General features: G+C 34.4%; 2 protein-coding genes and 1 long non-coding RNA gene across 3 annotated transcripts; all 3 read left to right on the top strand.

The window, feature by feature from the left end:
- The first annotated feature begins 565 nt into the window (after positions 1–565).
- On the top strand, positions 566–3,792 carry LOC137406887 (malignant fibrous histiocytoma-amplified sequence 1 homolog). The gene is made up of 3 exons (XM_068093489.1): positions 566–753; positions 1,961–3,581; positions 3,685–3,792. Exons 1-3 carry the CDS (start codon positions 566–568, stop codon positions 3,790–3,792), a joined length of 1,917 nt encoding a protein of 638 aa, XP_067949590.1.
- Positions 3,793–3,860: 68 nt separating this feature from the next.
- LOC137406525 (uncharacterized) lies at positions 3,861–4,477 on the top strand. The gene is made up of 3 exons (XR_010979893.1): positions 3,861–3,930; positions 4,011–4,085; positions 4,352–4,477. It is a non-coding gene; the product is annotated as an uncharacterized lncRNA (long non-coding RNA).
- Positions 4,478–5,033: 556 nt separating this feature from the next.
- LOC137406885 (cell death protein 3-like) lies at positions 5,034–20,276 on the top strand. The gene is made up of 5 exons (XM_068093488.1): positions 5,034–5,201; positions 11,149–11,371; positions 11,497–11,697; positions 16,362–16,468; positions 20,133–20,276. The coding sequence occupies exons 1-5, from the start codon at positions 5,034–5,036 to the stop codon at positions 20,274–20,276; spliced, it is 843 nt and encodes a 280-aa protein (XP_067949589.1).
- Positions 20,277–20,541: the final 265 nt, after the last annotated feature.

Genomic DNA, 20,541 nt, shown 5'->3' with positions numbered 1-20,541 from the left:
ATCATGATTTGGGGTTACAACATTTATGTATGTACATATGGTTAAACAACTAATAATAAAAAAATTAGTACATATTATACTCATTTTACATAAACATGAAACATAAAACTCAAAATTCAAAGATTGTCAGACTTTTACACAGTAAAGAATTTTGTTTTAAATCGTCATATTCTGCTATTATTATTTCCTGATTTGCTAGTAAAAAGGTATTTCAGTGACCTGATAGTTCTCGCTGTTGCAATAACTAGAGATGCTTTAAAAAGAAAGTTTGTCTAGGTAGTTTTTTGTCATTGGGGTTTGGCCACATGAACTTCTTGCGTTCACCGCGCATGTACTTTATAGTGTAGATACTTTTGTTGGCTTCCGCTATGAGCATTTCTCCAATGTTGACAACAGAGTCATAGGCCAATGCGACCAGCATTTGTGGTGAAAACTGCGTTGGAGTTTGTGAAATACCTCTTGTGGCTACCTCTTGATTAGGTTCGCTGCTCTGTGTATGTGGAAATGGCTGCCAGGGGAAGGACACCGTTCCATCAGAACAACGTCACTATCTTTTTTAGTTGCTATGCGATGGCATGATGGAATGCCATGGATTAGAGGCACCATGGACCTGATTTCTTTGCAGATCTGCGCTGTTTCAGTCATCTTATCTTTTGAGATAGAGAATATTTTTATTGGTTTTGCTGATTTGGAAATTAGTGTTGTTGCAGCTTCTGCAAATGACTTTGTCGAGTTTACGACATACCTTTTCTGGTACACTGCCATTAAAATCTGTTGTTTGATGATTTCCCGCAATACCATCTATAGCATGTTGGCCATACGATGTAATCTTTGTAACCGTACTTTAAAAACATACATTTGGTTTAAAGACTATCTCAAGGTTTGACGGAATCACGCCAAGTGTGTGTATCAGTAGGGTAATCTTGACAGACTTCATGTTCTGAGTTACAAAACCTAGCAAATTAATTCCAATTTTTCATTTTTCTAAAAAAATGGCTTTTTGTCATGGAATATCTAACATTGCTTTCACATGCAGGGTATCAAAATAAAATCTCAATTAAAGGCAGACACCTTCATATTATTAAAGATTTCCCATGCATCACAAATATTTACATGTACCTATAAAACACAAAATTGCTATATTTTCAGTTTGGTTGGTGCATAGCAGCCCAAAATTGTATTATAAATAAAAAAGATTTACCTCAGAAAGCTTAGGAAGAACAGGCTGCAACTAAATGCACTAAAATTGTGGAACGCTGGACAAACTGCTCTTTGGTCGCCTGAACAGTAAAGAAAAATTGCAAAAGGAAAAAACACCTGTGCTGAAAAATCTACTCTTGTGTTGATTACAGAAGAAAATCAATACTTATTTCAGAATGAGTGGTAAAGTTTGAGAGAAGATGACCTATTGTCCCACGCATCACACACCAAACCAGAAAAATCTACTTGTATGCCCCATATCATCATGATAGAAGATTCAATTATAAAAAAAGTCATGTTTATATATGTCTGGACATGTTTGCTCACTAATTGACAGAAAATTATGATCACAAAAGATAGAAAAAAATGGCCTATGTATGTGACACTTGCCCTAAATACTACCACATGAGTGACAGTAGTTGACTAGTGCTGTTATGGTAATATAAAACGCTAATCAGTTAGTCATTCTTGTTTCTTCAATTGAATGTTTTAACAACTAACCTGAACAAGAAAGCAGATTACATAGTTCATCATCTCTTAGCTAGCGAGAATACATAGTTCATCATCTTTTAGCTAGCGAGATTACATAGTTCATCATCTCTTAGCTAGCGAGTATTGCTTGCTAGTCTAAACGACTAATATAATATTAGGTACATATTTTTCCATCAACACATTTACATGTATGTTTTGACTTACAATTGTAGCTTTGTGATATCATCTAATAGGCCAGATTTGTGTATTAAGACACTTTATGTTGCAGTGTTGGCAAACTGAAGATGCTCAAAGATCTCAACCTTTCCTCAAATAAAATTGACAAACTGCCTCCAGAGATAGGGGAGCTGAAGGAGCTGGTCACACTGGATCTTACATACAATTACAATCTAATTGCTCTTGGCTCTCAAATTCTATCTTTGAGCAACCTACGATACTTGTGGCTAGTAGATTGTGCCTCACTACAAAACCCTCCTTGGATTGTTGCATGGCAAGGTGTTTCTGCAATACAGCAGTACTACAAAGATCTGGCAGGAGGAAAGGAGAAGATGATATCTGCAACTGTTGCAGTTATTGGTCAATCCAGATCAGGCAAAACCAGTCTAATCAAGACTATGCAGAAAGGGTCACGAATTCTAACTGAAAATTTGAGCTCCCCAGAACAAATTTCTACAAAAGTATTCAACTTTGAAAAAGTTTCATTTGGTGAAAGATCTCTGTATTTTATTGACTTTGGAGGGCAAGAAATCTACCACCACGCGTATAGGCTGACCCTCAGAGAAAATTGCATCCCAGTCGTGGTAGTCAATATGGATATGTATGTAAAAGAATCGGAGAGAGTTGGGCCAAAAATGTCTGTTCGAGCTCTTTTCTTCGACTGGATGGCCCATCTTTACATAGCGCATCCGAACATGCTACCCCCGGCTCTCGTATTGACCCACAAAGATTTATTGGATGAAGAAAAGTTTGAAGCAGGAAAAACGAAGCTTTTACAATATTGCAACGGAGTACGCAATGAGATTCGAGATGAAGAGAATCAACTTGAGGAAGCAAATTTTTGCCGCATTAAAAGCTTTGGAGCAGACACAGACCTGTTCACCCCAGAAAGGATTTTCGAAGTAGGACGTGAATATTCAGACGAGTTCACAAGACTGAGGGCTCAGCTGTTGGAGCAAAGCCAACGATATGTCACGGAGGTGCCTCGACTGTGGAAACAAGTGGAAGATGTGATGAGTACTCTAAAGTCACATTTCACTACTTTTGAATCGCTGCTTGACAACGTTCATGGGTCACATGGTGTTGTAAAGAAGCAGCTAGAGGTGATAATCAAATACTTGCATCTGAGTGGTAAGCTTCTTTGGTACAACGACATTGAGGGTCTAGATCAACATGTCTTCCACAAGATATCTGCTGTTACAGACTTGCTAAATGTCTTGTATGACCATGATGGTGATTCCAAGTGGGACAAGCGAAGAGAAAACTTCAAAAGCTGCAAATTTCAAACTGGGCCTTTGTGCGAAGAAGAGTTTGAGGAGTCTGTGAGCCAGTTTAAAGCCACCGGAGTGATCAGCTTGGTGCTGCTGGCTTACCTAATAAAAACTGAGACAGCATTTATTGGAGATGATGAGCAAAAGGTGGCATTGGCAATTCTTTCAAAATTTCGTATTTTGTTTGGTTCTCTCTCGATTGACGATTCCAAATTCATAGTTCCTCATTTTGCTCAAGGGTTTCAATCAACCTTGCCTACGACGAAGCTTGACTTACAGTTTCAGACAGATATTTTGTGTAAAGGATTGGCACTTCCACAGTATGTGTTTCATGAGCTGACAGTGAGGCTTTTGGAGCTGTACTCTGACTCGTACAATACACCTCTCGTGCATCACAATGGTGTATCAATTGCAGTTGATAAATCCCGAGTTCACTTTACCCACGATGCTAAAGCAGGAAAGATAACAGCCACTGTTGCTTTTAACGTGGAAGAATTTTATGAAGCGTGGAACTATCTCAAAGAAACTGTCAACGTGGCCATTAAACATCTACGAGAAACCTGGAGAGCAACTCCGTTGGTATGCATTTTTTACTGCGCCCACTGCAGACTAACTGGTCAGCAGCACCCAAAAAAGGTCGTCAATCCTTTTTGGAGTCTTCTTTCACGCGCGCAGCCAGACCCTAGAGACATAAAGATGAGAGATGTAGTATGTACCGGGGAAATTGTGTCTTCAGTCTTCAAGTTTCCAAGTAAGTGTAAATATTTCTGCTACTTGATTATATTCAACTCAAAAACAAGATATACAACTAATTTCTGACTTTGTTTGAAGGTCAGCCTTTGTCAGAGGATAAGAAAAGGAAACTCAAGGAATACGTGTCAGCAAAACAAACAGCCACAGCATCAGGTTAGCATTCATATGTGGCAGATTTCCTACATTAACAACATTGTTCAGTTAAACCAATCACGCTGGCTTTTTATAAAGTTGTATTATTATTATGATAATAAAGACTATTGAATAATAATCTTTCATAGAGAATACTGAGTAGGTTCATTTTTATTATCATAGCAAGATGACATATTCTAGTTCTTTAAATCTTATTTCTACAAGTAGTAACTACATGTATGTCATTGTGTAAAAGTTGTAAAAATCTACCCTTCTATTTGTTTTAGTGTCTTGCATCATTCAACCATGCACTACTTCTTCCCGCCCTTCTGCTTTCAATGGAAGCCCTAGTCTGATAGGCCTATCATTTGTTGATGTATGTAAAGCTATCTCTGATGGCAGCCCGACTTATACAAATAAAGCAGAGATCAAAGACTTGTTCCACAACACCGACGCGGCAAGTACCTGAATTATGTTATAAACTATATATTACTAAAATAGTATCAATTAGTAATTTAAATTCTCATTTGTTTGACTATTTGAAATAAAATATTCAGATTTTCGAGAAGATAATATTTTTGAAGGTTTTTTGTAAGATAATAAAGTTATTTATAGGACTCAAATATTTGTAGTGGTTTTAAATCTATTTTTAGCTTTTACATTTATCTCTTTCATCCATTCACTGAAAGCTCTATTTTATATGTAGTACAAGTGATTTAGTACTACATGTGCTATATTCACTACTGCAGTTACTATCTTATTGTAGCTATAGCTAATATTCAACCCTGTTAAGGTAGTCAGAATTGTATATGTGCTCATTGTTTGTTAAATATATTGCTTTCAAGATAACATATTAAATAACTAGCTTTGGAATTAATCTACATACATTTTTCAACATTATATAATCATAAATATCTCTACTATGAGTTTTTGGTCAATAATTTAGTAAGTCTCTCTCAGGTCTACAAGATGACAAACCCTCGAGGAAGAGTGCTGATAATCAACAACAATGAGTTCCATGATGTTCATGGAGAGACATCTTACAGACATGGATCAGAGCAAGATGTTAAACATATGCAGGAAATGTTTGGTCATCTCCATTTTGATGTTGAAACAAGAGAAAATCTAACTAGCAAGGTATGATATCAAATCTATGTTTTTCATAATTGTTTGTTAACCCTTTGAACCTTAACAACTTGTATTCCAGCTTATCTAGGGTGTGGCATCGCATAGGGCGTCAGAATCCCTAGCAGGCGGAATACCGGCATCCACACATCTGTTTACAAATGCTGTTTTTAAGTGACAGTGTGAACCAATCAAATTAATTCTTGCGGCGGGTGTTAAACCAGAAATTTTGCTTCCATTTTCAATCGTTTGCAAATATATTTATTTACTTCCTTCATCGTAATAATAATTCCACTAGGACGATGTCGTGAAAAAAATTGATATGACCTGTTTGTTTGTATGTCATGGATGCAGATGATGATGCAGATGAAGATTTTTATGAGACAAACTATAATTTGGCTGATTATTTTGAGTAATAAAATGATGATGAACATGTGATTGATAGATATGATGCAACTGTAAAGACTTAGACGCTTTTTTTTAAGTTGTGCGAATTTTTATGGTTTCAACCTGACGAACTGTGAAAACATTTTTTTGGATTTGGTGACGTTTGCCATGCGTTGTTGCGAGTTGAATTATGAGCGTATTTAGATATATTTAAGAAGTTTTAAGCCTTCCTATTGTTGGACAATTTAACCAAGACTACTGACACAATTGTCAGGAACAGCTAGGGTTAATAGGAAATCATGTTGTTATTTGGAGGTGTCTATTTCTATTCTTTTGTCGCACAGCTTACCAAATGCATGTAACATCTTATAAGCGATCAGGGCTTGTGTTTTGTGAGTGTGATCTATCTTTTTTGATACAGTTGAACAGTTAGTATGCTTGAGCCAGGGTTGGGCTGATGGTAGAAATTGCTATTGAAGTAGTGATTTATTGGCAGTTTAGGATTACATTAATGATTGAATTAATAATTTATTAACAGTTTAACATTACATTACTGTTTAAATTAATCTAAGAATCAATATGATCCTATCGAGATTGAATAATAACTTTAGTTTGACTTTGAGTGACAGCTTAAAATGTGCATTTTTATTCGAGCATAACGATTTGAATTGATTAAATTAAAAGTTAAAAAAAACTTTGAAACATTAAAAATAATGTTTCAATTTGATTTATGCAGTCTCACTGAATTACCTCTTCTGAATCTGCATATCTACTTCTGGAGTTGAAAAAAATGATCTCGAACGATAAATTTTAATGTGCCGTGATGATTTTCGGTTTAGCAGATGTCAAAATATGAGTCGTACTCTAGTTATAACTTTAGCCAGAGACATCATTGAGGCATATTTGTAAGTTTGTTTTTTTAGCCAGAAAACTTTCTTTCTGACTAATCAAAATTATTATTATGTAACTTAAAAATAACGTTACAAGGAATAGATAAATTTCAGAAGTAAGATAACTCTCGTTGGGTGCCTAGCAACATTATAAATACGGGCGTTAACTCCGGTCAGGTGCGAATGAGTTAAGCTCTCGCGGGCCACATAAAATGACGGGCCGGGCCACATGTGGCCCGCGGGCCATCTGATTGACACCTGTGTTGTAGGTAATCAAGACCTATGTTTTATGAGTGTGATCTATCTCTTTTGTGATTCAGTTGAACACCTGGTATGCTTGAGCCAGGGTTGGGCTGATGGTAGAAATTGCTATTAAAGTAGTAATCTATTGGCAGTTTAGGATTACATTACTGATTAAATTAATAATTTATTAACGGTTTAAGATTACATTACCGAGTAAATTAATAATTTATTAACAGTTTAAGATTACATTACTGATTAAATTAATAATTTATTAACAGTTTAAGATTGCATTACTGATTAAATTAATACTTTATTAACAGTTTAAGATTGCATCACTGGTTCAATTAACCTATTTTGGGTTTGTGAACTTGCATTATTATTGAGATAACAAATTATTTTATGTCTAAATTCAGTTATGCATTAAATTATAGGTTAATTATGAAACTTCTTTCTTTAATAATTAAGTTAACAAATTAACTTTGGTATAAAACTAATTAAACTTTGAATTATTAAGCTTGTCAAACAAATAATGCATTGATAATTAAATTTGACATGTAGTTGAACTTTTCATTAAATTGTCAAATTAGTTTCACCACTGCATTGAAAACTAATTGCAGCCACTTAGTTTCCAAAACAATTGCATTAATAATGGAATTAGTTAAATTCAGTATAAAAACTAAATTATTCATTGAATTATCACATTATGTGTAGCTGAAAAATATTCGCATTACAAATTATAGTAATAAATTAATTTATCCATTAGAATACCAAATTTATTTCAATCAATAATCTCACTAATAATTGTATTAGTTAGCCATAGTTGCAACGAAATTAAACTATGCATTAAGTTTTCATTTCATGTTGTGAATTATTTTCAACTTTTTTTGCACCAACTGAGGCACATATGTGCTTCATCATATCATATCTTCATCATATCACTATATACACACTGTATATATTGTGTATATATAATATATATGTGTGTATATATATGTATGTATATATATGTATATATATATATATATTAATATATAAATCTCAAAGTTTGTCGTCGTATGTTTAGACATCTGCCAGCCCACTTGTAGCTATTAATATCTTGGAATAAAAAGCTTGCTGCAGGCTATATTTGAACTCACTGAGATTGCAACAGATTATAAGTTTCAAACCACACACTTTACCACTGAGCTATACAGTCTTTAGCGTTCCATTACTCTTATTATATACCATATCTACACGCACACAGTGCAAAAATTCACGACAAATGTGTACTTTTGATTATTAATCAATGCATTTGCATTTGCTGTTTCTTGAAATTGTTTAAAAATTCATTTTTTGCTGCTATCACCTATTTTTTAAATTCGTAATTTTTTAATGTTCTATTTCAATTTCAAATGTGGGTTAAACTTTTATTTCCAGATTTTTGTAAAGTTTGATTGCTAAATCAGTAAAGGCTAATACTTTTCTTGCTGACAATTTTATTGTCAAGTTTGGATAGCCCCTACATTCTCTCCCCGTTCGGTCAGACAAAGTACTAGACAGAAAGACAGTTCGATATCTCATTTTTACATTTGTACCATTATCGAGAGGTATCAGTATCATCCTATTCAAAGTTTCAATGGATAGCTTCTGCTGGAACACTAACCTTTTTATACACACACACTTCTATGCACAAATTGTTATTATTAATTCAATGTAATCAGGATTTTTATTTAGTTTTTTCAGTTCATTTTAATTGTATCATTCCCAAATCATCTTTTATTTTTATCTTAGCCAAGCAGATTTAGTTTAGCCATTACTTGTTAATTATTTCACCTTTACATTTGAACACTTTTATAGTTGTTTTATTTTGTTTCTTAATTTATTTGGCCTACACTAAACGTTTCCTCATGATATGAATTTTGAAAGTTACAGTCGTTTGAAAAAGTTTGAAAATCTTTTCCACGGTTTTTATCTTTTCTCTTAATTTATTTAAATTGTACAAAACCCTTTTCTCATATGAAGTTTGAAAGTTAGAATGTTAACTGTTGTTATATGTTAAGTAAAATAAACTTCATGTGCAAATACTTTTATTAGACATATTAGACATTTACGCATACAAAGTTACAGTCAAACATTCAATAAACATATGCATGTAACCAACTGCATAGTGTGAGACTTTCAGGTGCTCTGCTATTGATCGCTTCTGTGGCATATATAGCTCCTGGCTTGGTCTGCCCCTTGGTTGTAGGGCCAAATTGACAGATGACCCTTAGCCGACCGGAAGCATTACCGAGGGTCGTGTCCGCAACCCTTAGCCGACCGAAGGCCGTGTTGTTTACCCGGTAGTGGTCTCGGCTTGGTCCTTTCGTCCTTCACCTTAGCGTCAGCAGTCTTCTTGGCCCTGGCCCCAGAGATTGGTAACCACAGAAGAACTTAATAAACATGGCTTAGCAAATATAAGGCCCAATTAAAACACTAAATAGGACTAACCACAGTTCCGGACAGTGGCTATAGATTTGCCAAACCAAAATTAGTGTTAAAAATATAAAATAAATATTCGGAAAAAATCAATATAGATTATACCCTGCAATATGAAAATATTTGATGAATTTAGTAATTCACAAGTTCGCGTGCAGTTAAATCTGCAAAGTTTTAAAATTCGTGAATAATTAGTTTTATTTTTTAACGCAAGGGAGAATAACTACCACCTAAAATTAAAAACTAGCCGCTAGGCAGAGTTAGTAAACGTAGCTGAGTTCTAAAAAAAATTTAAATCATCGCTGGGGCTTTGAGTTAAGCTCATTGCCAATGTTTCACACTTCTTTACAGAATTGTTCAAGGTTGGCACAAGTTATTCGGAGTTCGATGCGGGGTCATCATCGAAAAAAAATATTTTCTGCAATTATTTACGGTGAAAAAACTCATAACTTACCACAATTTTTTGGTTCACCAAAAGCCTCCAAATCGATGAACATTCATGGAAACCTCGAGATACAGCCAAAAATGTATAGTTTAGCATGATCGACATAAATTCCTTAGCTAAATAGAAACCTAAACACGTGAAATACACACATGGAGGTTTTACTTTATTGCTAGCTGCTTTTACAGATTAATTTGTTTGTGAATGTCTTCATCCGCCAATAATTTAGTCCACGGATACGCATAACAAGACAACTTTCACGAAATTTAACTCTGCGAAAAAGTTCATCTGGCAGGGTAAACTATGGTTAAAAGTTATATATTCATATAATAATTAAATTGTAACAATTTAGATCTGGTAATAGTAACACTAATTGTTATGGTAATTGATTAACATTTTGAATGTGTCATCTCCTAAATTACATTTTTCTGGCCTAAAAATCTGCCCAGCACTGCTGAACAGTCTTTTTTCTGGTGTACAGTTTGTGAGAACACAACTCTCTAATAGCTAGATTTCCCAGTGTGCCACAAGCTTACTTCTGCTAATAATTGACTGATTTGTGTCTTCTGATTTAAGTTCCATCATTAGATATTGATCAGATTAGTTTATAGTATAAAATTCAAATTACCTCTAAGATCATTGTTTACAACTCTGGCTGTTAAATTGTGTTTACAATTGAATAAGTTATTGCTTATTTCTTACAAACACAATTATGTATTAACAAGACACTATTAGCCACATAGAACATGTATATAAATGTAGAGAATATTTATATAAATGTATAGAATTTTTATTTAAATATATAGAATTGTATTTAGATGGATTAGTTTTTGCTCCACTTATATATTAAATTAACACATTAACTTTAAAAACAATGCTGTTAAAAATTAAATTAACAAGTTAATTCATGTTCAAATATAAATATGCAGTAAATTAACAAATTAAGTTGTAAAATATTAGCATTTATAATCAAATTAATGAATTAAACAGTGATTAAATTAAACTATGCATTAAATTACCAAATTTTTTTGTCAAATTTGCGCATTAATAATTGAAATATTGAATTGATTTTTTAAAATTGATTCACTCACTAAATTATCAGATAAGCCTTAGAGTAAACTGCATTAATAATTCAAATAAAACATTTTTTACCGAAATACTTCATTACACTTTAAATAATGAATTGACATACTTAAATATTCCGCATTAAATGAAACGGTTAGTTAGCAATTTTAGAAGTACTTTTTGATGGAACAATAATTGATGTGTATTAATTATTGACCAAAAGTGAAGCAATGGAGAAGCCCTCTAGGAGCTTGAACTCCAGAGAAGTCTCTACACGAAAGAATAGATTCTAATCTAAGGGCTTAATTCTTCACCTCAATAGTTTTCATCAGTTTAAAGCAGTTTTTATTCACATTTAGTTAATTAAGAATATTTCATAGCTCAACGGAAATCCAGAGAGGCGGACATGTAGGAAAATGAGACAAGCGTTAGATGTTTTTGAAAGGTTACACGCTCGCTGCTTATTCTGGTGCAGGAAATGTTGGACGCAGTGGAGTCAGTGACCCAAAACAGGGAAATGGAAGACTATGGCATGTTTGCTCTTGTGATTATGAGTCATGGGCAGGAGAATGACCAGATAAGCGGAAGTGATTTTAATTTGATCAAACTCGATGATGTCTACTTCCTGTTATCTCCCCAGCGGTTCCGACATATGGCTGGGAAACCCAAGATGGTGATTGTTCAAGCGTGTGCTGGATGTAAGACTTTTATATAAATGTAATAAAAGCACAAAGTTCAAATAATTAATCTATTGAAACCAAATAACATACTAGATGCATTTCAGACAGAAGAGAATGATTTACCAGTTCATATTTGTTTACAGTCCTAAAAGACTTTGGAGAACAGCATGACAATCGTTTGGTAGTCGCATCACAAGTAGTTGATGCACAACACCCTTGGCCTTTCCAACAAGTAAATTTTACAGAATCACGAACTGTACGTTCCAGAGATCCCCCAACATCAGATCGTACCATCAAACATCTCAGCATGGAAGATTTGATTGTGATCAAGGCTAGCTTTAACAGTAAGTGACAGATTCAATTAAAGACTACGATATACATGTAGTTGTTGAAGGGTTTAAGGATGCATGCTTTTTCTTTAAGGATTTGAGATAAAATTGCTACTGCGACTGCATAGTTCATTGATAAGAAAAAGTATTCAGCAACTAACCATAACTAGTGTTAAATTCTCTGAACCCTTCAAAGTGGTGCATGATATAAAATATATTACATTATGAAAATACTTTGTACAAGCTCGACACTACACACTAAGTAGACAAGAGAATGAAGGAGTATTGGAAAATGTACAGATAAGAATTATAAGTGAATCAATGAATAAATGAATGAATAACCAAATGAATGAGTGAGTGAATCAGTACTTTATATAAAGTAATGTAAAAGAAGTCAACTCGACCCTCTACTTCACCACACCAATGTACATGATAATAACTTCTAGGTGAAGTTTGATGGATAAATTTGCATTTAATAGCACTTTAAGATATAAATAATTTATAAGAAAACTGTAACTACTTCTGCCTTTGATGATGAATCCTTGTCATTTATATAGTTTCTGATGGCCAATTCCATATATCAGAATGTATGTCAGAATGTATCAGATGGCAAATCTGGATTTTTAATACAGTAGCAGGCTTTAACCCTTTAGCGACGGTCGGCTTACGGCTTGGAAAGTACCAGCTGACGGGGGCAATTACTAGGGCGATTTGACCCTTCGACATGACTGCATAAAAACTGCAGTGACTTACATCACAACTGCAGTAGTGGCATAAATCAACATGCATGAGAAAGCTGAGAAATTATTCTACAAGCTCATTGTTTTTGCATGCAATTAGCTTGCAAATGCTTTCCAGCAAACGTGTCAATTTGTTGAAGAGATGATTTTTTTATTTTCATGTGCCAACTTTCATTGCATTTTCCAAATTGATACGAATAATTGACAATGTTGTACAAATACTACTTGCAAGGATTCATAGGTTCACAACAGTTTGCAAAAAAAATTGGTCATCTAAGGGCTTTGAAAGTAAAGTTATGAGCTCCGATACATTACAGGAGCGCCCCTCAAAATTCTCAGTACGCGACCTATAAGACAAGCAAAAATTGAAGGCCTGACATGGCCGCCTAAAAATCGCAATAACTTGCATGCAAATTGACATGGAGCTATAAATTAATATGCATTGGACAGCTTAGAAATTTCTCAACAGGCAGCCAATAATTTCCTGGAAATAGTCTGTGATTACTTTTGACAAATTATTAATTTCTCCAAGTTTTTACTTCTTTTTCCATAAAATATCGATAACAAATACAATTTTAAAAGCAATAACTCTGTGAAAATGATTTATTATAAGCATCTGCACAGTGTCATATGTTTGCAAGAGTTTGCAAAAAAAAATTGTTTGAGTGCATTAAAAGTAGAATTAGGAGCTTCGGTGCATTGCGGGTGAAGACCTTCAAAATGTTCGTGACGCCATGTCGATAACCCTGCAACAGTCGCCCAACAAGGCAGCTCAAACCTTGCTATAACTCTCGTGCAATTTGGCATAAAGCTGCAAATGAATATGCATCTGAAAGCTGAGATATTTTTCTACAGACTGAGTTTGTTTCCTCTAGACAGCTTGTGAAAACTTAGCATCTTGTGCTCTATATGTTTGCAGTTATGATTTTTTGCTGTCAAATTATTATTATGTATTTCTTGACGCTATATATGTATCAATTTTGCATATCAACTCATTGCACAGACTCATATGCGCTGCAGCAAAGATTAACTGTTTGTGTACAAGAAGAATTGAGTGGTGAGCCTGTATTCACACATTTGGTGAAGCAGCAACAGACAAGAAGCAACATTTATTATGAACAGACACAGCAAATCATGGAGAAATCAATCTGCTACATTGCAGAATATGTGAACTGAACTCTTTTGATTAGTTGGCTGCCCTGAAAAGGGCAATGGACAACAAATACAACATATCAATGCAATGCAGAACAAATACAACATATCAATGCAATGCAGAACAAATACAATAGACTAGATGACATTTCAGCAAATGTATGTACAAAAGCTAAAAATACAAAGCAATGAAACAGTTGCCAAAACTAAATAAATTACAATTTGTAAAGAAATTTATCTAGCATGGTAAGGAATAAAACATGACTCGCACAAAGATACTCCACATGCTAGGCATCTAAATTTAGTTTCGCTTCGTTTATGGGTGCCGTCATCATTTCGCCTTGAGCAGCACTTACAAACTCTATATTTTGGTTTTCTATTTTTTCCTGGACTATTTAGCACTAGTCGATAAGGGGAAGAAGTTGAAGCGCAGGAACTAGTGTATTTGCGGCAAGATCCAGTGTATTCAAATATCTGTTCAATTAATTTCGAAACTCTAGGTCAGTTATTTTACAGCCGCTATGTACTCTATAAACTATGACTGCATTATACACACAAATATCTAATAAGTGAAAAAATAATTTTTTGTACCATTTCATGGTTTTACGCGCAGCGTTATAATAATGCAAGTTTTGATCTGATTTGTCAACTCCCCCCATGTATTTGTTGTGATCCAAAATAGCAGCTGGTTTGCAAATTTTACCCCCTTTATAATTTACTTTGCCTGTATCTACGACTTCCAAGTTTTTATGCATAGTTGAAATTACACAAATAAATTTTTTATCTCTCCAACAGCCAACCATACTATCACCATTAGAAAAACTCGTTGTTTCACCTTTTTTAATAGTTTTTCCATTACATAATTTTAAATCTTTAGGAACACCTTTTCTGTTTGGAGGCAGAGTTCCGCAAACATGAGTGTTATTTTTTATAAGTTCAGCAGCTAACTCTGGCGAATTATAATAATTGTCCATATATAAGCAACGACCTGTATTCAGCAAACCATTCATTAACTTCATTACTATATTGTGGGTGACTCCTCTGCTGGTACCTTCAGCTGGCTCTCGCTCATCACCTATGTATACAGACAGCTTGTGCACGTAGCCAGAGACAGCATCGCAGAGAGCAAATATCTTAATTCCAAATCTGGATCTTTTAGATGGAATATACTGTTTGAAGCTAAGCCGTCCTTTCCAAGCCAGCAAGTTTTCATCTATAGATATAAATTTACCTGGCAGTAAAACAGAAGATAACCACTCACATATCATAGATAACACATTGCCTAGCTTGAACAATTTATTGCCAGCAGGGTTTTCCGAGTTGTCAGTGAAATTTAAACAGTTTAAAATCGTTAAAAACCTGTCTCTTGAAATTATTTTCCCAAATATTGACGTAGATAAATGGGGACGGGTAGACCAGTAAGATTTTAGAGTAGGCTTTTTGACAATACCCATGAGCACAACTAAACCAAAAACTCGCCAAATATCTTTGTCATCGACAGGCTCCCAGGCATCGCGATGATTTTGAAGGCCATATTTATTTGTTTCGTTAACTATTACATTCATGATGGCCGATGTGATAAAAAGTTTTAAATTATCAAGAATAATTATCTGTCCAGGAATTCGACTGTTTACTCCTGCCAAGCTTTCATCAAAATGCAATCTTTGGGTTTTAAGTCGGCTCCTCTTTGAAAGCCGTAAATACTCCCTGTTTCATCGCCGGCCGTTTCACTCTCATTTTCGCTATCAGATTCACTCTGTTGATCTTCTATTTCACATGCATCGTCTTCCCCACTTTCTTCTGACCTGATATCCTCTTCCTCACTTTCGAACCAGTTGATGTCTTCATCTAAACGTACTTTTTTGGCTGAGCTGGAGCAATCACGTCCGTCCATGTTGACTAGCTTTCCAAAAAGGAAGAGCAATTTTTTGCAACGTGTTCTTCTTGTACATGCGTATTAGGGATTACTTTTCAGTTTCAAAACATTACTACAAAACCTACTGAAATTGATGAAATAATTAATTTTATTTTTAAACGTTATTTTCTTAAAAAATAAAATATTTTAAAAAAGGTCTACCGTAGACTGATTTCTAACGGGCTTTTACGTGATTCGGCCTCTGAGACATAGCCCGTTTGAGGGGCTTTCACGTGATTCGTCCCGAAAGAGTTAAAGCCTGGTTCCCATATCGATTGCTAGACTCTGGCGGTAACATGCGCAGTAAAACGCTTGCGACACTAGGCTCTGCGGGATATGTTCACATAAAGCCACATCGTTAATAATATCGTAAACAAATAATGTAATCAAAATGTAATTATGTAATCAAATAAAATTTTCGCTCGCCATGCCGTTCCTATAATGGTGACCTTTACTCGTATAGTGCATTTCGGGAATGTTTTGCCTGCGGCCGTTTGCAAAATTTGAACATGCGCAAACTCTTGCGTTGACTGCCGGCATCCACCGGCGGTGCACTGCGATCCGCGGCGTGTAGGTTCCCAATTTACTGCAATAGCCTACGGCGCTGTCGCCGGTGCTTTGCGGCGTATATGGGAACCGGGCTTTAAGGCTCTGCCGCCTAATTTGTGGTCAAGTCACCCATTGCCCATTCCATGTATTACCTGACTCACCATCATGCTGTCTCATCAATCTAGCTGTCCCTGCTATAAGTCAGCTGGTTTCTATTGTAGTACACATGAAATGATATGTATCCTGCATAACCAAGTTTTACTTTTTCTTGATAATCTTGTTTATTTTCATTAGCGAAAGTATCTGTTATCAAATACTTCCAGTGTACGCATCTATAAGAGATGATCGAGGTTCATTCCTGATTGCTAATCTGGTTTATGGATTCTACAAGCATTCTCATGATACTGATGTCGAGTCTCTCTTCAAATTAGTGAGTCCACCAATCTTATATTTGTATTCATTGTGCAAGTATGACATTTAGTGAAATCAGTACATTTTCAAAAAGTATTGTTAAAGGAACTAGCAATATTTAAAATGAAATGTTAAACTAATTATTTAAAGTTTTCATGCAGTGCTTAAAATGTACTAGTTATATGTATATTCTGTTGCTAGGGAAACTAAAGACTAATAAATCATGAATTAAATTGTGTTGCTGTGAGAGAGTTTACAATGGATAAAAATGATTCAATGTTGATACAAGAGTCATTAGATTACTGACTAGAATTTGTTCTGCCAGAAAAATTTCACAACTATTTAAAGACTATAGACATCTTAAAACACCCGGGTCGGTCTATTATAGTTGTATGTATTGTCTTTGAAGATTAAAGCTGAAAAACATTGACTGTCTTAATGGAATTAGTTGTAATATCTATATATTTCTCAAAGTATGTCCGTCCGTCGTCGTGTATCGTATATCTGTCGGTTTTCCGGCTATAGATCTTAAAACCTTTGTATTCCACATTCTGATGGATTGGAACTCACAACGATTTTTGCATTGACGAGTGTTTTATCCGGATGCTCTACCATTGAGCTAGAATGCCATAGTGATCAGATACGCTTTCATATAAAATATACAACATGCACATGCTCTATTATTTTAGCCTTGGGTTTTTCAACAAAGATTTTAAGATTTGTTTGCCTCGGAGCTTAAACATAAATTTGGTTCTCGACTAAACTGGAGCATGCGCATTGCAACTAGCAAAGCTCCGGAAATGCTTGGAAACGGATTAGCATTTTACGCTTCATAAATTCTTTACAAAAAGGGAGAAACCATGGAGGATGACGCCTCCTCTACCGAAAAAATTTGCTAGGGAAATAGCCCTTCCAGTCGAGTTACCTAAATTGTTTTAGAGGATGAGTCTCCTTTAAAGATAATAAAGTAAACAGGCCATTGCTGTTTATATTTTCTTTTTCCTAGGATTTGTGATGTAACCGATCAGTTGCATTTTTTGCTGTTTCATTAAAAACTTTTGCATTTTAGTATTGTATCTTAACCTTTAATGTTTTAGATGTTTTAAGAGCCAAACGTACAAAGTGTTTACTTTTGCTTTATTTTTCCATCATCATAAATATAAAACATTTTATTAAAATTAAACACGATTTATATATACCCATTTCTATTTATAGTATCCAGTGTACAGTACAGCTTATGGTGCAAAATGTTGCAAAAATACATTATCAAAGTATACATCTGAATTTACCCAAGCTTCTTTCATCTTGGAACGGATTAAAATCTACATAATTTTATTTTAATGTGAAAAATTATTTCGGATCTCGAAAAACTCGGTTAGCAACGCTAGAACAGTTCCGCTAGAATAAGTTCCACAATACGTTATTAAAAGCTTTACGTCGCTGAAAGTTATGAACCTTTAAATTTACAATGGTTTGAAAACCTTTTACTTGTGACATGAAGTTTGAAAGTTACAGTTGTCTGAAAAAGTTTGAAAACCTTTACAGTTGGTTTTATTTTCTCTCCTAATTTATTTCAATTACACAAAATTACACCCTTTTTTCATGATATGTAGTTTGAATGCTAGAGTGGCAAATTTTGTTATAACTATGTTAAATACAAATCAATTTTCTGTCCAAAGATTTTTTATTACCCGGGCAATGCCGGGTAGCAAGGCTAGTTGTAGTATATTTTAACATTTATCAAGGTTGGAATGTTTTTATGTTTGCTTGTCTAGAAATACGCATCACTTTAGCTCCTAGAGCCATGAGTTAGGTTGCCACACAGGATTTGCTATTAACAAATAGTAGTTATATATGTATGATTGTCTCACAAAGAAAAGGTAAAGAGCCATTTGCTGTATTTATTCAAGCATTAAGACATCCCGATCACCCTCAAGTAACTACTGTAAAACCTCTATTTGAATGCCATGGCGCACTATTTTTCACCCCTTTCTCCGTAGTGGCATTTTATTAAAGGTGATGTTCAAATGGAGCTGGCATTTTAGTTGTTTTGGAAAGCTGAATTTTACCCATTTACTGGCTAAGTGAATGTCATCTATATTTTCCACCCTCTTTCAAGCTGAGAAAATTCAATGTTTTTGATGCAATAAACCTGCTATAACTTACATCCAGCTTGTCATAGATCTCTTCATAAATATGCAATGAGAAACTGAGAAATATCTCTCTCAGTTCCTCTCTATTTCTTGCGATAACTTACAATTATCGTACAAACTGCATTGCGGTTTATTGGAGCTTTCAATTTTTTTAATTTGAAAACATGGTTTTTATTTTATAACTATATTTAACAATGTTGGACTAAAGTTCATTGCACTCATTAATATGTTTGCTACAGTTTGCAGCCAAAACTAGCTTTTCATGCGCAATAGCAAAATAATTATGAGTGTCGATCCATTGTAATTCAAGTTTCGATTATATGATATAAGCCTATAAATTTATAAATTATACAATTGTAATCTATCAAATGCTAAAAATATATATTCAAGAACAAGTGACTTAAATGAACCATATTTATTATACTTGCCGAAACCAAAATTAACATTTTTAAAACAAAAATATTTGCATCGTTTGCTCGGCAAGTAGAATTCTGATTGTGGCTTTCATGTGAAATCATTTCATCTTCTTTTGGTTATTCAATACTTTTCGGTGCCTGCTTGCCTCAACCCTTCTTCTGCTCTCTCAAACTAGGTTATATTGCTGTTCAACCCATTTTATAGCAGAGCTAAACTCTTTCGTGTTGCTATTTAGAAAGCTTCGCAAAAATAATGATAAACATTAAGCTGCACGCACTCTAGGCAAAAGTTATAGTCTGAAAATAGAAGTATGAAATCCATCGTAATTGTAAATGGGTTTTGGAAATTGTAATGTAAATGGAAACTACTATTAGCCTGATACAGTTAGTAATTATTTTTATAGCGTTGCTTTCAAAGTTTAAGAATCTCATAAGTTTTTGAGTTAGATATGAACAGTAACCAATAGATAATTGATTGTAAATAATGTAACTGAGACATTATTAGCATTATTTTGTGGACACTTTTCTACTGATCACTTGCTATTATGGGTTTGTAAAGATCAACAATGCCAAAGTGGTGGTCAAGTAAAGGATGCCATTCAAATAAAGATTTTACAGCAAGGACTGAGCAGCAAAAATTACCATTATTTCATGGACTACTTGGGATGAAATACACTGATAGGTCCAACTCAGCATACCATGGTTTACCTAGGTTGTTGGTAATAGGAACATTTTCCAGAAATTGTATCGTGTATCACTTTTAAATACATTAAATACATAACAAGACTGAAATAAACTGGAGAAATATTGTGTAAATACACAGCTATATAATCAGATGGCAAGCTATATAATAGAAATTTGAGTATATGAATGTCAAGGTCTAAAGATTGTGCATAAGTTCTCCATCATCAGCGTACGTAGCTGTGCAGTCATTGCAAAGCAAATGCTAGTTCTAACATTCAGCAATAACTCATACTTGACCTTCAGTATGATTGAAATATATTTTACAATTCTCATGTAATTGTATTTAATGTATCTGTCTTTGCTTTATCTCCTAATAAAACAAATCTCTAGTAAAGAAAAAACATTGTTTTACCCACACTGTTTTTTGTAGATTCGGGAAAATGTTACTAACCAAACAAAAGATCTAGCCGGCAAGTTTCCAAGAAGCTGTTATGGTCAAATGCCTTTTGACTTCAGTACACTGACGAGGCAAAGAAAACTTTACCTGTTTCCTGGATACCATGGAGAAGCATGAGTATTTTCAACTTCTCAGACTACTGCCAACTAGTTGCTGCCAGTTTCATGCAGCACACTGTTTCCTTACTTTGTCTATGTATGTCACATATTAACTTGCATCCATTCACCAGACATTCATGAATTTGATATTTACTCTTGTTCATTGATCACCAAACCTTTTACTATGTACCTGATAACTAAACAAGCGCAGGTCTCATTATCAGTCTGTTCAATACTTGCAATACTTGCAAGTGGTAAGAAGCTGAGGGGAAAAGAAGAAAGAC

This window comes from Watersipora subatra, chromosome 10 (assembly GCF_963576615.1).
Source record: "Watersipora subatra chromosome 10, tzWatSuba1.1, whole genome shotgun sequence".
NCBI lineage: Eukaryota > Metazoa > Bryozoa > Gymnolaemata > Cheilostomatida > Watersiporidae > Watersipora > Watersipora subatra.
The sequence above is the reverse complement of the archived record's forward strand: the minus strand, read 5'-3'. Positions and strand labels throughout refer to the sequence as shown.

Coding starts and splice junctions, on each gene's coding strand:
- LOC137406885 (XM_068093488.1), top strand. CDS start 5,034: ATGACAAACCCTCGAGGAAGAGTGCTGATAATCAACAACAATGAGTTC. Junction 5,202..11,148: donor GAGAAAATCTAACTAGCAAG/GTATGATATCAA, acceptor ATTCTGGTGCAG/GAAATGTTGGACGCAGTGGA. Junction 16,469..20,132: donor TCGAGTCTCTCTTCAAATTA/GTGAGTCCACCA, acceptor TGTTTTTTGTAG/ATTCGGGAAAATGTTACTAA.
- LOC137406887 (XM_068093489.1), top strand. CDS start 566: ATGCGATGGCATGATGGAATGCCATGGATTAGAGGCACCATGGACCTG. Junction 754..1,960: donor TTTACGACATACCTTTTCTG/GTACACTGCCAT, acceptor TTTATGTTGCAG/TGTTGGCAAACTGAAGATGC. Junction 3,582..3,684: donor CTCTCGTGCATCACAATGGT/GTATCAATTGCA, acceptor AATTTTATGAAG/CGTGGAACTATCTCAAAGAA.